This window comes from Cygnus atratus, chromosome 3 (assembly GCF_013377495.2).
Source record: "Cygnus atratus isolate AKBS03 ecotype Queensland, Australia chromosome 3, CAtr_DNAZoo_HiC_assembly, whole genome shotgun sequence".
Taxonomy (NCBI): Eukaryota; Metazoa; Chordata; class Aves; order Anseriformes; family Anatidae; genus Cygnus; species Cygnus atratus.
Genome location: NC_066364.1, coordinates 83,956,915 through 83,971,199, shown reverse-complemented (window position 1 = coordinate 83,971,199; position 14,285 = coordinate 83,956,915). Strand labels below are relative to the sequence as shown.

The following is a 14,285-nucleotide window of genomic DNA, read 5'->3' as shown; positions in this document are numbered from 1 at the left end:
TTAAGGCTTGCAAATGTAACTATATACATGCATAAGATCAGAACATAAATCAGCACAGTAAAACAGCTTTGTAAATATTTATGAACTCAGGGCTCTTTGTTTCACACTTACTCCTGTGTCCTCATCTTAAATTTTCACTTGCTTTGGTTTATGGATGGTAGTCTGGGTTGAGTCCCTGACATTGTTAAATTGCCTCCTGTTTGCTCTGTCATTGCATATACCAAACAATGCTAAGTCTTTATTGACTGCAAGTGAACGTATGCGCTATAGAAAGAGACCCGTTTGCATGCAGGGGCAGATTCTGCATTCTGATGGACCTGTGTGAAGTTTAGCCAGCCCCACGTCGCCAGACCAAAGCACAGCCTGAATTTGTCGTTGTGAGCTGCCACCCCTGTGGCGGCTGCAGGCAAGGCAGCACCCAGTTGGCATTGGTATTTCAGACAGGGCTGGTTATTCAGTAGGGAGAGGGAAAGGAGAAACATTAAAAAGATGGTTGAAAGGATGAAAAGTGGAGGTTTGCAATGAAGATGTGAAGGCCATGAAGGAATAGAGAGGAGAATCAGAACTGTCAGGGCACAGCACAGACAATCTAGTGAGTACTACAAAAAAGTTCTCTCATGCAGAAGTCTGCCTCCTTGGCTCCTGCTCCTGTGGCTGTGATAATTGACCCAGGCATCCTGGCATTCCAGTAGCCCAGAAAGAGAGGGAACGACCTTCTTACTCCATCCATTGCAGCAGTCACAGGTGAAGGCAGAAGTTTGCAACCATATGGGCATTGCTGTTTTGCAAATTTTACAAAGTTGTGCCTGTCATCACTACTCCCATTTGTGCCTTGCTATCTCTGCAATTTATATGACTATTCACTAATTCACAACAAAATCTCTTAGTTGTATTTCCTCCTTGCTTAATTACTAGCAGATAGCACCATGTTAATTGTTATAATAATGAGAAAAAAAAAATCTACTGATATTTTTCCAGTGTTTGTTTAACTGGATCTTTAAAGTTCCTAAGTGGTCAGTTTGGACTGAGACAAGGACTATCATTTTTCTTCTCTCTAGTCTACTGGCTCTCAGCCTTTTTGGATTGCAACCCACAACAGGTTTGAGAACGCCACTGTGCACGTCTTGTTGTTTTTGTAGTATGAACAGGTGGTGCTCGTGGCAATTCAGGATGGATTCTTCACATTAAGGAGTTGGTTTCTGTTGCTTCGTGAGAGACCTTGATGGGTAAAGGTCCTGAGAGGCAAGCAAACCAGGCATGGTTCCCATGTGTTTCTGTATGTCTTCACTGAAACCGGGAGATCAGCAGAAAAAGGGGAGGTTGGGTGTGAAAACATTTTCCATGACGTTTACACATCTTCATTTGAGATTTATGACATTTCATGAGCATCTTGAAGGAAATTAATGATGACGTCACCCTCCATCTACTTCCGGGGGGGGGGGGGGGGGGGGGCGGGGAGGGGAAGAGAGCATAGTTATATCTTTATATATGTGTTTCTGAAGTAACTCCAGTAAGATTGATGGAAAACTTCTGCTTCTGTGAAATGGAGTGAGGAGTTTCTCCTCACACTAGCAGACACCTTGTCTAGATGCACGAGCCCAGTCTGAGATGTTTCCTTGAGCATGCATTACCAGTTCTTTTCTGCAACAGAGAACAGCTAGCAAACCTTCAGAAATGGTGGCCTTAATGTATGTACCTGCTTTCTGTGCTGCCCCTCTCCTTCATCCTGGAGGATCCAGGAGGTAATTTCCTACTGAAGCTTCCTTTTAAAATTATAGCTCTTCAGGGACCTGGGATTGTGAACGACCTCTGTTTGCAACACTAAGTACAGTAAATTCTATTGTGTTATCCAACAGTAGCAAATGAAATAATCCCACTCCCGTCACTTTCTAACAGGATAATGTTAAAGGCATTCCTTTGAGATGGAGAGTAATAATTTGCTAATTCCCCTCAGTATTTCATGCTTCTCAGTAGTGCAGCTAATTTTCTCTGAGTACCTTATTAACATTCACAATGACTCTGCAGTCCCACCGTAATAGCTCTCCACAGAGGCAGTGCCTGTGAAGGTGAGAGCTGACACAGTGACACATTTTCCTCTTTTTTTCTCTGCAGACTGTATTATCCTGGCTTCCATCCGCTGAGGGCTGTCCAGCTGATGCGAGTGGGCAAACTGCAGTACAGTCAAGACATGTTTCCTCAAGCACTGGAGACCTTGAAACAGGTCAGTATTGTGAAATGCCACATCCTCCCACAGCCCTCGCTAGCCCCAAACCAGCCATCTATTCCCTCCCCTTCTCCTCTGACTGTACCTTATGCCTTTGCATATTCCTCACCACTTTTTTCTGTTGTCGGTGCTGTTTCCCCAGGCTGCAGCTGAATGTGATGATGGGTCACTGTTGCGCAGAGTTTCAGGCACTGCCTTCCTTCAGTATCAGTCAATGCTAATTACAGTTTGATAGCTCAGAAGTGCCTGAATGAAAAATTGCTGTTAGATCTGAAGAGATAAAACTATCTCAGTGCCTTCTACTCTCCTTATTACCATAGCACAGGGATTCTGGGAGCACTAAAAGTACAAAAACAGGTGCAGAGCTGCGGTTTCTACCCTCCTTATAGTATCTCCTTAGGTATCTGTGATTTTGGATGGAAGAACTTTGCCTTTTCATGCTTGTATTTTATTGTGAGCTATACAATCAACAGGCATGCTTCTTGATCCCCCCTGTTTCTGTGTCACTCACCATCTTTCTATTCAGTCTGTTTTTGCAGCTGGTGCTTTGCTGGTTGCTTTTCAGTTTTAAGCTGTCCCTGTTGTACCTGAACTTATTGTTCAGGTTTAATGATTTTTATATTCATTTCCTCCTACCCCAGGCTCTTATTTGTCCTGCTGTTATATTGCTTTTACTATCTGGCCTGGGACTACAATCTTAAATATACTGAAGAATCCCCTTCCATGAGCAATGTCTTCAGGACATAGGCTCTCACTTGCTTCACATCTCAAATCCTAAGCCACTGTTGGGGTATTTTTCTCCCCCTGGAAGATATGCTGCCTCAAGTGCCCCTCAGAGGTCTCAGGCTCATTCATGTGTATTGTCGATTGTCCTTTGTTGAAGCTGGCCTGAAGACACCACAAACTCTGTGAGGTTCCCCCACTTGTCTCCCTGCCCACCTCCAGTGCCTGATGCAGTCTCCTCACCGCCTTTGCTCAGTGCTGCAGAAAGCCAGCTGCAGTTTGCCCTCTGCAAGGAACTTGTCACAGTACTGTCACTTCGGGCCTTGCACAGCTTTGTGTTGTCTTCAGGCCAGGGTATTTCACATGTTAGCAGTGCATTTATCCTCAAGACATTCCACTGGAGAAATCCTGTCATCTGCATTTTCCAAATGTGGAAATTGCAGGACGGAGGGACTAAAGAGCTTCTAACACAAGCTTGGGAAAGTTCTCGGCACTTGTTGCTTTCCTCTCTTCTACTTGAATGTCTGAAATTAGATGCCAGAAATTAATGGCTTATGCCCCATTCATAGAGTTGAGAACAAAATAGCTGTAATTACATGGGCCTGCAATTTCTGGTAGGCATTGATAGGATTCTCTACTTCTCCATTTACACAGTATATTATCTTAGAACTAATTAATCAGGGGTGTTGAATGTGTTCCTGCACAGTCCTCTCCAGTGCAGAAGTTGGCTGTTTTGTCCCCTTTGTTTAATGTCCATATTGTATGAAGAGCTAGTTGTGTTGCAAAGAGGGGCAGCCGCTTGGCATAGAAGGGGACGGGAGTCTGTGCTGGAGATGGGGAAGAAGTGTTTTTACTCCTGTCTAGATCCCCTTTAAACAGCAGTCACAATGCAACAGATAATTTGCTGTTTCGTACTTGCTTTTCCGAACCACCCTGTCTGTTAGGTTTTAACATCTGATTACATATGCAAGGTGAATAACTGATCATTTTCACCTCTTTAAATAATAAATCAGTATTTGATACAGCGCCTTTCTTACCAAATCTTAGTAACTTAAATCTTCACTTGATATATTTAACTTAAATTGGGGCCAATTCTGATCATTAAGAAGTTGATGGGAGTGTAATCAATTCTATTTCTCATTCATTATTCAGAGGTAAGCCATATATCAGTCATGTGCCAGGTAATCTGCTCTGCCATTTCCCCTGTAATATTTACGATTTCCAAACATTTGGGCCTTCCTTTTTAGCAAATGGAGTGAGCCCCCAGTCAGAGGAGTTTCTGTTTTCATTGATATTGCTGCAATACATCAACAGGCGTGCTTCTAATTGCATTTCTAATATGATGCTGCATTAAATGAAACTGGAGTTAATTCCCCTAGAGCCATCTGAATGCGGCTCATTGGTGAGGGTAGAAGTTGTGATGGTGTGATAGTTGTGTTTAGTGCAGTAGCCCATTGCAGGCCAGATTGTTACTGTATTATTCTTTGAATGCAGACCAATACCTAACACAGAAACCACTTTTTTCTAGATTTATCTCCTCTGTCCCTTAAAAAGGAGAACATGCTGTTTACTGTTCTATGCCATACCTCCGTCCATCTCTAACCATGGTCTCCAAGACATTCGTGGTCCAAAAGGACACAGTAATTGCTTTGCAGCTGGGATGCAGAACCATTTACAAACTAATCCCATTGCAGCTTTGTCTACTCCCCATTCAGTCTCCACCTTTTCACCCATATTTGTAGGACAGGGAGAGACTCACCTCCCACTCTCTGCGAGCACAGTTAAGCAGACAGAAAAGCTTCTTGTCATCCTACTTCCCCATGCAACTTGTATGCATGGGATGCAGCGCTTTTTCAAACAGGATCTGAAGCTGACTCCTTCATTGCTGTCTACACAGGAGCAAATTAGACCCATGTAATTCCCAGTTTGTTGCAAGTAAAGGATGTGATTCCTAATATAACTCAGATAATGTCCTGGAGTTATATCAGAACACAGTTTGGCCCTTTGTGATTAGATGTGTCAACAGAGCATGCCACATGCTCAGAGCAGAAACTCGATTGCCTTCTCTGCTTCATTACTCTTCTTAATACACTCTGACACTGAATAGCACCCTGTTGGAGCTCTCGTCAGACTAATTTCAGCGTGGCATTAAGGAGAAGGATGAGGAAGGTGCAGAGGAATTGAGATCTGAGTGAAATTCACCTCACTCATATAAATCCTGTCTAATCAAGCACAGCCTCGGAGCTGCTGTGGATTGACAGTGGCTCTGCAGCAGCCGTGCAGTGCGTTCGGACCCATAGATCTTCTCACACGGCCGTGCAGCCCAGCCCTTATTGCTGCGCCCTGTGTCACCTGAAAGTGAATCACAACTACAGCCACCCTACTCTTATCACCCTTTGGTTTTAGCTCTCTCACCTGCACCCCGAAAGAAGGCTTAAATAATGTGAGGGGCTTTGTGTTACCCATTAAAATGAAATCACCTTTTGAAAGTGTATTATCCCCTGCAGAATCTAATTTGCCAGGTCTTGGAAATAGAAGTATTACAGAGAGGCAATAATCTACTTCTGGAGTAAAACCTAAAGGTAACCTTTGGTTTATTGTACAGCCAACCTATTATTTTTAAATTTATATACGTATATATATGAAAAAATGTAATGCTGGGAGAACAAATGGAATTATAGATCAGGAAAACCTTTGTCAGCAAAACACTGGAGCTGGAGCCCTGTCTGACAAACCTAATTTAAAGAGGCTGGGATGACTGTAAAAAGTGGCAGTAACGACAGTTGCAACAGGCTGTCTGGGGATGGGTAAAGCTTCTCGACCTGGAAGCAGCACTTGCGCAGGAGTCCAGGACGGGTCCGCATCTCTGGAGCTCATGGGAATCCCCTGGCAAATGTCCGTGGTTTGTCCCTGTGCACACTCAGTAACATAAATATTTGGTAGGGGTCATCGTTACCTTCACAGCACTGCGGACTCCCCTCTTTGGTTGCCCATAACCTGGACAGGCAGGTGTGGAGGGGAAGACTTGGACCTGGTTTCTGACCCTTGCCCCCTTGAAGGAAGTCCCAGTGGTGGTGGTGGCAGCCTGTGCCCATGGGCTTGCTTGAGTGATGGCTGGTGGGGACCGAGGCAAGAGGGATGCCAAGGGCTGTGCTGCGTTTCATTTGCATTCATGGAGTAACTGCCGTACCTCTGATCTAATGGGTTTCATATTCTTCAGGGATACATCGTGCGGTTGGTGACACTGTGGCCTGAGCTGCTGTCTTGCGATTACTGTAGTGTTTCATAATTAGATTTCTTCTTTTGTCTGAGAGGAGGACCACACACATCACAAGACTCTGATCCGCCTTGGCTCGGCTGGTTAGCTGTAAGATTTAAAAGAACGGGGGGGGGGGGGGGGGGGGGGGGGGGGGGGGGCGGCGGAGAGTTGGCATATTCCTCCATATTTTTATACATCATCGGTTAAAAAATCCTTGCTTTGGAGGTGAAATTATCCCCAGTTTTTATCTGATCTTTACAAAAATAGATATGTAACTTCATGTCAGTGTAACCTGAGAATTAGGGAAGTCATTGCTATTCTACCTTCAATACAGCCTGGTTCTGACTTGTAGTGCAGTGTGTAAGACAGAACATTGCTTGAGAATGATTTTCTCCCTGAAGGAGACAAAAGGATAAAGATTGGGTGCATTTATCTGCCGTACTGAGGACAGAAATGAAATGGAAAAGAAATGTTGCAGGTGAGAGAGAAGTCAGCCACAGTAATGGTATCTCAAAGTTAGGTATGATATTAAGGAATTTTGCCTTTTATCAGAGATATATCCTCGTGGACGTCTGTAAACATCAGGGTGTTGATGGCCATCACTACTTGCCTGACCTGTGTCCTGTAGGTGGGCTGAAGATCAGGGTCAGCTGCCCTGGGACTATGATCCAGCCCAAATACACAGCTTGTTAACACAGGTCTTTCCCAATAAATCCATCAGCTTTCTTGGCCAGATCATGTCAACACTACATGCCAAATGTGTCTGTATCTATGGCCAATCCCCCTCACCCTTTTGCCCTGGAGTCATCCTTACCATGCTTAGCCTGAGCACAGCTGCTCTGTGCTGCACAGCAACATGCCTGGGATCCCACCTGCAGCTATTCCGCTCCGCACCATCCAGGGATTCCTACACCGTGCCCATGTTCATCTTTCTCCACTCCACTATCTCTGCCAAGTAAGGACTGGCTCTTATTCTTGCCTTGTACGCTACTTCTTCAACTATTTATATTAAAAAGCTCTTGTACAGCTTAACACTTCATGCTCAACTATGTTGAAATACTTTCATGATCTGTTCTTCACAACATTTTCCCCTCATGTTAGATTAGGAAAAACAGAAGACTAAGAACAGCTTAGTGAGTATTTTCAGGGAATATAATTATGACTTACTTGCAAACATTTTGCAAAAACGTAAACAGATTTGTATTTCTCCTAAAATAGAAATATGCAAAAATGAGGATTTCTGATTTTATTTCACATTTCTTAGGCATTTCTAGTGAAACGAAAGAATTTCCATTGTTCTGTGTAACTGAGTATTTTACCATTTAGTAGTAGGAGGGCACTGTGGTAGCTCAGAACATGTCTGACTCTTTGTAGAGTTCCTTGCTTACTCTGATTTGTTTTGACTGCTATTTCAACTTGTTCTTTCAGTCTTTTGCTTCCTTCCTCTTATTCTAAAAAGTTAGCTAATTGGAAGCAAAAATAAATTATGCCAGCATTTCCATATGCTTGCCTGTTTCTAGAAGTTGGAAGTAGAATTTCATTTGTTCTAGCAAAGAATCTTTATATTTTTTATCTTCTAATTTAAATGAGGTCCCTTCCTTGACACATTTCCAAAAAGATCATTTTTCTGCAATCTAAAGCTGATATAGCTGAATTTTATCAGCCAACTGGACCAGGAACTTATTCAAGCACAGGCTGCATTTAGTTTTTGATGATTCCTCTGTTTGGGTTGAAGAAAAATCTCTGATATCTTTTCTTCTGTTGGTGCACTTGGAGCTCTCTTGTTCTTTCCTTAGAAGTGCTGAGTCTGTTTCCATCTGGTACTTCCCTTCTTCCATGAAGAATTTAATAGAACGAAGAAGCCAAAATGTCGTATGAGAAATGGTGATTGAAACATGAGCTGGGCGAGGAGTATGTCAGACATATCTGCGGCAGGGAATCAGCAATACAACAGGCAATATAAGCAAGCATAAATTGGCCTAGCAATGTAAGATGACCAACACAGAGAGAAAATAATCTATGGGAAATGCAGCAAAGAACCATTCCTAACACATGCCTTTTTTGAGTGAAGCTATTAATTTACATATTTGTTTGACGCTATGTATAGTTTCTCCTTATATAGTCAGAGCACTTAGTTCTATTTGTTAAGCATTAATCCATTTATATTTCAAGGACTTTGAGGCTATTAACAGCATAAATATCACAGTCATCTTTTAAATAATGTATTGAAACCTTGGGTGTCGTAGTTGATCAATCTTAAAATTGCCTTCATGCCTCAGTGCAAAAGCATCTCCCTCTATTATGCCAAACATCCCTCTGTGCAACACATTAGGGGACTTTAATGTTTTAACATCTAAGAATAATGTGTCAGTACCTCCTCCTTTGTCAGAGACAAATTGTTACATGCTTTGGGATACTTCACTCTGATTTTTACTATGCCATGCATTAAAGCCCCCAACTTGAGAGTTGGCACTGAAATCCATGCCCCACTGCAGCTACCAACCCTTTCAAATGTCCTGCACAATGACTAATGTGTCCCTTTCTGCTCTCTTCTCCAGGCCTATAAAATTATGAAGGTGACCCATGGGACAGATCACAGCCTGATGCAAACCTTGATGGACTTAAAGGAGCAGTGTGAGGCCATCATGAGAATACACTGAAGAAATTCTCCAGTCTGGAAAACAAAATATTCAAGGAGACAGGAAATATTTTTTTTTATTACATTAGGAAGCTTCTCAATGATTTTGGTGTTTTTTTCATCAGGCCCTGATTTTATTACAAAAATTTGTTAGTTTTGCTGTATGATCTTCTGAATTGAGTTAATGGTTGGAAGAATATGTGAATATAATATTTTCAGAAAGTTTCTAATTTCTGCAAGGCAAAATGGTAGTGGGTAAGTCTCAGTATTTGATCTTAATACGTGCTGGTGATAAAAATACAAACTTAAACATATAGCGTGGAACAATTCTATTCATTTCTATTTAATAACCAGAATCTCCAATCCAAATACCACTGAATGTAGGAAGAATTGAGAATTGAATTCTGACTCAATGATACTTGACCCAGCTTCTCCCATGTGCTTTATGTATTGATTTCTGTATCTGTCCCGTTACCTCTGGAATGATCACAAAGTCTCACCTTACCACCTGTTTTATGTCTGTTTATCAGAACACCCTTTGGATTTTTTTTTCCTACCAAACACCTAATTTAGATGATAATACTTGATTATCAATTTACAACACCTAATTTAATTGATAATAAATGCTGGGAAATGCATACAGTCTTAATTTGTTACAATATAATTCCATTGGCATCAGCAGACAATTTTTTGTGCCAGTTTATGCCAGCAATTGAAGATCTAGTCTCAGAAATATTCTATGTAGAGAGAGCATATTTTTCCCTTTGAATTACCATTAGGTGTGTTTTCCAAAAGCCTGATCCAATACTATTTGACATTAAATAAAAGACTTCCAGCGTTCTAAATGAGATTTTTCTTCCCTTGCATTTTAACTTTTGGGTTCTGTTCCTCTTTTTCTTGCATTTCATATGTTATAATATTGGATATTAAAATGGACTGAACAAAAAATTTAATCAAATATGTATCTATGCAGAAATTGTTTACCCTGCTGTCTCACCATTTTGACTGCTTCAACAAGTTCTCACTCCATAACAGCGTTAAAAAGAGATTTGGACCTATGAGCTCAAACCTTTGTCTGCGGGTGCAATTTTTTGTGAAGCTTCCTCAAAATCAGAAGTTGGGTATCAGGCAGTGCAAAAAGTAGTATGGGTTAGAAGTTCAGTGACAGGCCTGCTGATAATCTGTCCGGATAAAAAGAATTCCAGCTTTTTGTTATTTGTTTGTTTCCTTTTTATGAAAGTAAAATTGTAGAAACTACCCAGTTACTGAAAAGCCAAAAGAGATACAGGAATGCTGTCAACAGGACCGCGTTTAAGCTACCTCTTGGATTTTTAGAGGTGAAACTATACTTGCCACTAGGTGTCTCAATTTAAGAAAGCGTTCATGAAATAATTAGAATAACCTGGTTTAGAGGGCAACTAGGCTGTGGAAGCCCCCTTAAATCACTTTAGGGCTGAAGTCAAACCTTCTGCTAGTAGCCAGAGGTACCTCTGGGCCTCCAGCACCTACCCCTCAGTAAGGAACCAAAACAGAAGTGAGGCATCAGCTTTGCTTTCGCACAGCAAAGTGCGCTGAGCATGTACTCAGGAAGATGGTGCTGTGGTTTCTAGACATTTCTGAGCCTTGATTGTTTGGACTTACTGCTTCCAGTTCCCCAAAGAGTATTTTGGTCTCCAGAGCATAGAGCTCTGGGCTACTTAATCCTGTAGCTCAACACTACCTAGGAGTTTCTTCCCAGCCAGGGAAATGCTCAGCCGGGTCACTGCAGCCAGGTACAGTCACCTCCTCCCCACTCAAGGCAGGCAACAGGCTGGAGCCTGGGCCTCTGGCATGTGAGCAGTGCAACACAGTGGTTAACAGTTTTTCTAAGCAAATTCAATTTCATGATTGCCAGGCCAACCATGTTCCTTCCTCCCTCTTTTCCATACCTCCCTCCTCTCCCTCCCACCAAGCAGGTAGGGGTGTTAGGACATGGCTGTGTGGTGGGGCTCTAAGACCTTCAGAGATGTGTTGAGCTAGGAGATTGTCCTTGGGGAAGAGAAGCCTTTCTTGGAAAGCGTGTGCTCCATTTCCCCACACTCCTTAGCAAGAGGGTTGTTACTGCCAGAGCTGCTGACTTCCACTTTTAACACAGAAACAAATGTTAACAACAGCCAAATATTTATGAGGAACGTCGAAACCTAAATAATTTAAGGCCTCTGAAAGTATCGCTTCAGGTGTGTCGCTCCTCTCTAACAATTTATTGCTGCTACTCCAGCCATGACTGTTATTTCATTAATCCATAGTTGTTGTAAAGTCAGGCTTTTTTCACACCGGTAACTTGACACCATTAATTATTATGAGATGGGAGCACATTTAAAAAGAAAATGAACACTCTGGGCATAATTTACAGCCCCGGCACATGAGTGCCAACGCTGAGGAAGATATCTCCTTTCAAGGCGTTTGAATTTGTTCCACCGTATGGAGCGTTCACTTGCCCGGCAGTAATATACAAGCAATAACCTATGAAATGCAGTGCCTTTCTGGAGTACGAGGCATGGCTTGAGGCCAGAGGCCACGCTGTATCAGCCACCCAAGAAGTGCAATAATCCCCGCAGAAATTCACTGCTTGGTTGGGTCTTCTTGCTGTTAAGAAAAGGAAATTATCTGGGGAAAAGGTCAGACCTTTGCATTTATTGGGATTTCTGACAAAGCAATAGCATCATTGATGGACAATCAGAAAATGTGAGAGAGAGTCTTCAAGAGCTATTTTCTGGTTTTAAAGGGACACATCTGTATTTGTCATTATGTGGTTTTGCATAAAGATGATACTTGTTTTATCTTATGATTACATATCATATACGAAGATTTGCAAATGGAAAGGACTTCAGAGTGTGAGATGAGATCGTGCATCAGTTTATGCAGCACATGCTGGGAGATGCCCACCAGCTCTCATGCATACATACAGCTGTATGTATGAACGGCAGCACTGCATTCTGGTTCAAGGACACCACAACTGTGCAAGCACAACAACAGGGAAAGACAGGTGCTAGGGGAGAGTCAGAGGTACCTGGCTTTGGATGAGAAAGGTGACATTACAGCAAGCTAAAGGAGCCACCTACACTAAGATCAGGGTCCTGAGAGCACCACCACGTTGCCTGCCTTGCCTGGCCTGCTTCTCTGGGCTCTTCTGCAGAGATTCCCTAGTACAGGGACATAATTCATGCTTTACATTCATTTCTGTTGACACAAAACTTGCATTTCTTTCAGCTTGGTCAAAGGACCAGTCAAGTTGTCTGGTTGGTGTCAGTCATTTATAGCGTGGTTTCCCTTGGAGACTTGCATCTCCCAACACCACCACCAGGGCTGCTGTTGCTGCAGGGACGATTGTTGCTGGCAGATTTTTTCTGTGTTCCCACTCCAGCCTATTTTCTGCAGAGCAGGCTGGTCTGTGACTGCAGAAAGATTTTGAAAGTGCAGTAGGAAGCAAGAGCACCAGGGAGGAAGGCACATTGGCTAAACACTCATTTCATTTCAAGGTAGTCTTACATTTTTAGCTTGAACTCAGAGTACTTGGAAGTATGTATGCACAGATGTTTTGGCCCTCTAGAATAATATCTGTCAAATTTTTTGGTTGGTTGGTTTGTGGGGTTTGTTTTTTTTGTTGTTGCTTGTTTTGGTTTGGTTTTGTTTTTGTTTTTGGATGCTATCAGCTTGCCAAGATAAAGGTGCTAAAGTCTAAACTCAGAAAGAGGCAGACCACAACATTATCAATGATACTGGCAGGCTTGCTACTTGTTTTCAGCAGACCGGGTCAGAGATTTTTTCCAGTACCTTTGGAAAGTAATGACAATTTGGGTTCACCTCAAGGCTCAGAAATACATTTTGAGTTACTTTTTTTTTTTTTTTGTCACTTTCCCTTAAGTTAGTCTATGAGTCTATGTTAGATTGCACTTTGAGGAATTGCACTACATTGGAGTATGTGTTTGGAAGAAAAGCAGTACCAACAGAGAAAAAAAAATAGGAAATTGTACAGTTTCGCTGAGAATAATTGAAAGCAATAGAACAAAGCCTTCTTTCACAAATATAATAAAATAAAAACAGATCCTTAACCTTTTTTTTTTTTTTTTTTTTAAGCATGGTGCAACTCTTTGTATCCATAACCCCATAACCCTCAAGGTGTACTAATTATGTTAGAGTTGAAAAATCTCTGGGTCCTTAGCAAACAGAGCTTGCAATTCATAGCAGAGGTGGTAGAAAGGAAAGACGCTAGTGAGAAAAATGCAGTGAGCTGTGACCTTCTCAAGTCGATCACCCTGTGTCTGCAGTCTATTGTGTGCAGGTTTGTGCCAGCAAAAGTCTCCCACTACTCAGCATTTTCTGTGCTTGTAGCTGTAACCCTGTTCCCTGCTGTATATTTTTTAAGCTAGTTTTTCTTACATTTTGTTTTGTTTTGTTTTGTTTTTTAACATAGCATATTTATGAAATGCAGAGGTTATTTCCCTGCAGAGTGTATTACAAATAGTCCCTGGCCACTGCAAGACTCGTAGTGAACAGAGTTGTTTTTCACAGAGGTTGTGCCAATAAAGATTTTTTTTTCCTGATTCTGCATTAAATTTCCCATAAAACAAGGAGAAGGATGGTCTTACTGCTATGGATGTGGAGTTCTAGCTTGGCTTCTTCGCTGCAGTGGAAACTGTGTGGCCTTGAGCAAATCACCTAGGGTCATGCTGAGACTGATGTGTGCAGTTGCATAGTTGGGCTTTGTTGTTGTTGATCCTTGGGAAATTTCTGCTCACTCCTTTTTTTTTTTTTTGATAAAACAAACAAAAAAATAAAAAGGAACTGGCTATGTCACTCTCCAAATGTCTGCCTCGCTACTTCCCTACCTAAAAGGGCTTTAAAAATCTACATGCCTTCCCATAGCGCATTATTTGTAGGACAGCAGGAGAGCTATTTGCAGAAAAAGATGTAGTTCCCAAAATACCCCCAGAAGCTTTCCAAAGAAGGCAAAGAATTATGTCACAGCTGAGGAAAATGAGGCCCATGGATAAATGCACCAGGATAAACACACCAATGTGTTCATGGCTGCATGATGCCACAACTGCAAAGAGCCCCGGAGCAAAGGCTGGCGTCCACAGCCTGGGGGTTGGAGGCTTCGCCCACGGAAAATGGTGTCAATATGAGCAGCAGCACCACGCAACGGTGTGCTGCAGAGAGGCCCCCTCTCTGAACTACATGACAGCTAAAAAACTACTGATTATAGGGAAAAAATATTTGGCCAGGCTTGCGTTTTGGGAAGGGCAGCCAAAAGCTGGTTACCAAGTTAAAGGTCCTCTTCTTTGTTATTTCTGCTTTTATAATGGCTATTTTCTCTTTCCCATTCGCCTTTTCATTTCTGATTTTACAAAGTTAATCAGGCTGAAAATACATTTGAGATGAATGCTTCGTAAAATGGTCCC

The 14,285-nt window shown here is 42.2% G+C and overlaps 1 protein-coding gene across 7 annotated transcripts in view; it reads left to right on the top strand.

Annotated features, from left to right (window-relative positions):
* SMYD3 (SET and MYND domain containing 3) overlaps positions 1–9,158 on the top strand; it is a 387,798-nt gene extending 378,640 nt beyond the window's left edge. For 6 of the 7 annotated variants that reach the window (XM_035564736.2, XM_050710156.1, XM_035564722.2 and 3 more), the window contains 2 exons: positions 2,113–2,221; positions 8,765–9,158. In XM_035564736.2, the coding sequence (XP_035420629.1) occupies positions 2,113–2,221; positions 8,765–8,866 (211 nt within the window). In that variant the 3' untranslated portion in view covers positions 8,867–9,158. Of the gene's footprint in view, positions 1–2,112; positions 2,222–6,167; positions 6,315–8,764 lie in introns of all 7 variants that reach the window. The other variant, XR_004781466.2, reaches the window with a different exon arrangement.
* Positions 9,159–14,285: the final 5,127 nt, after the last annotated feature.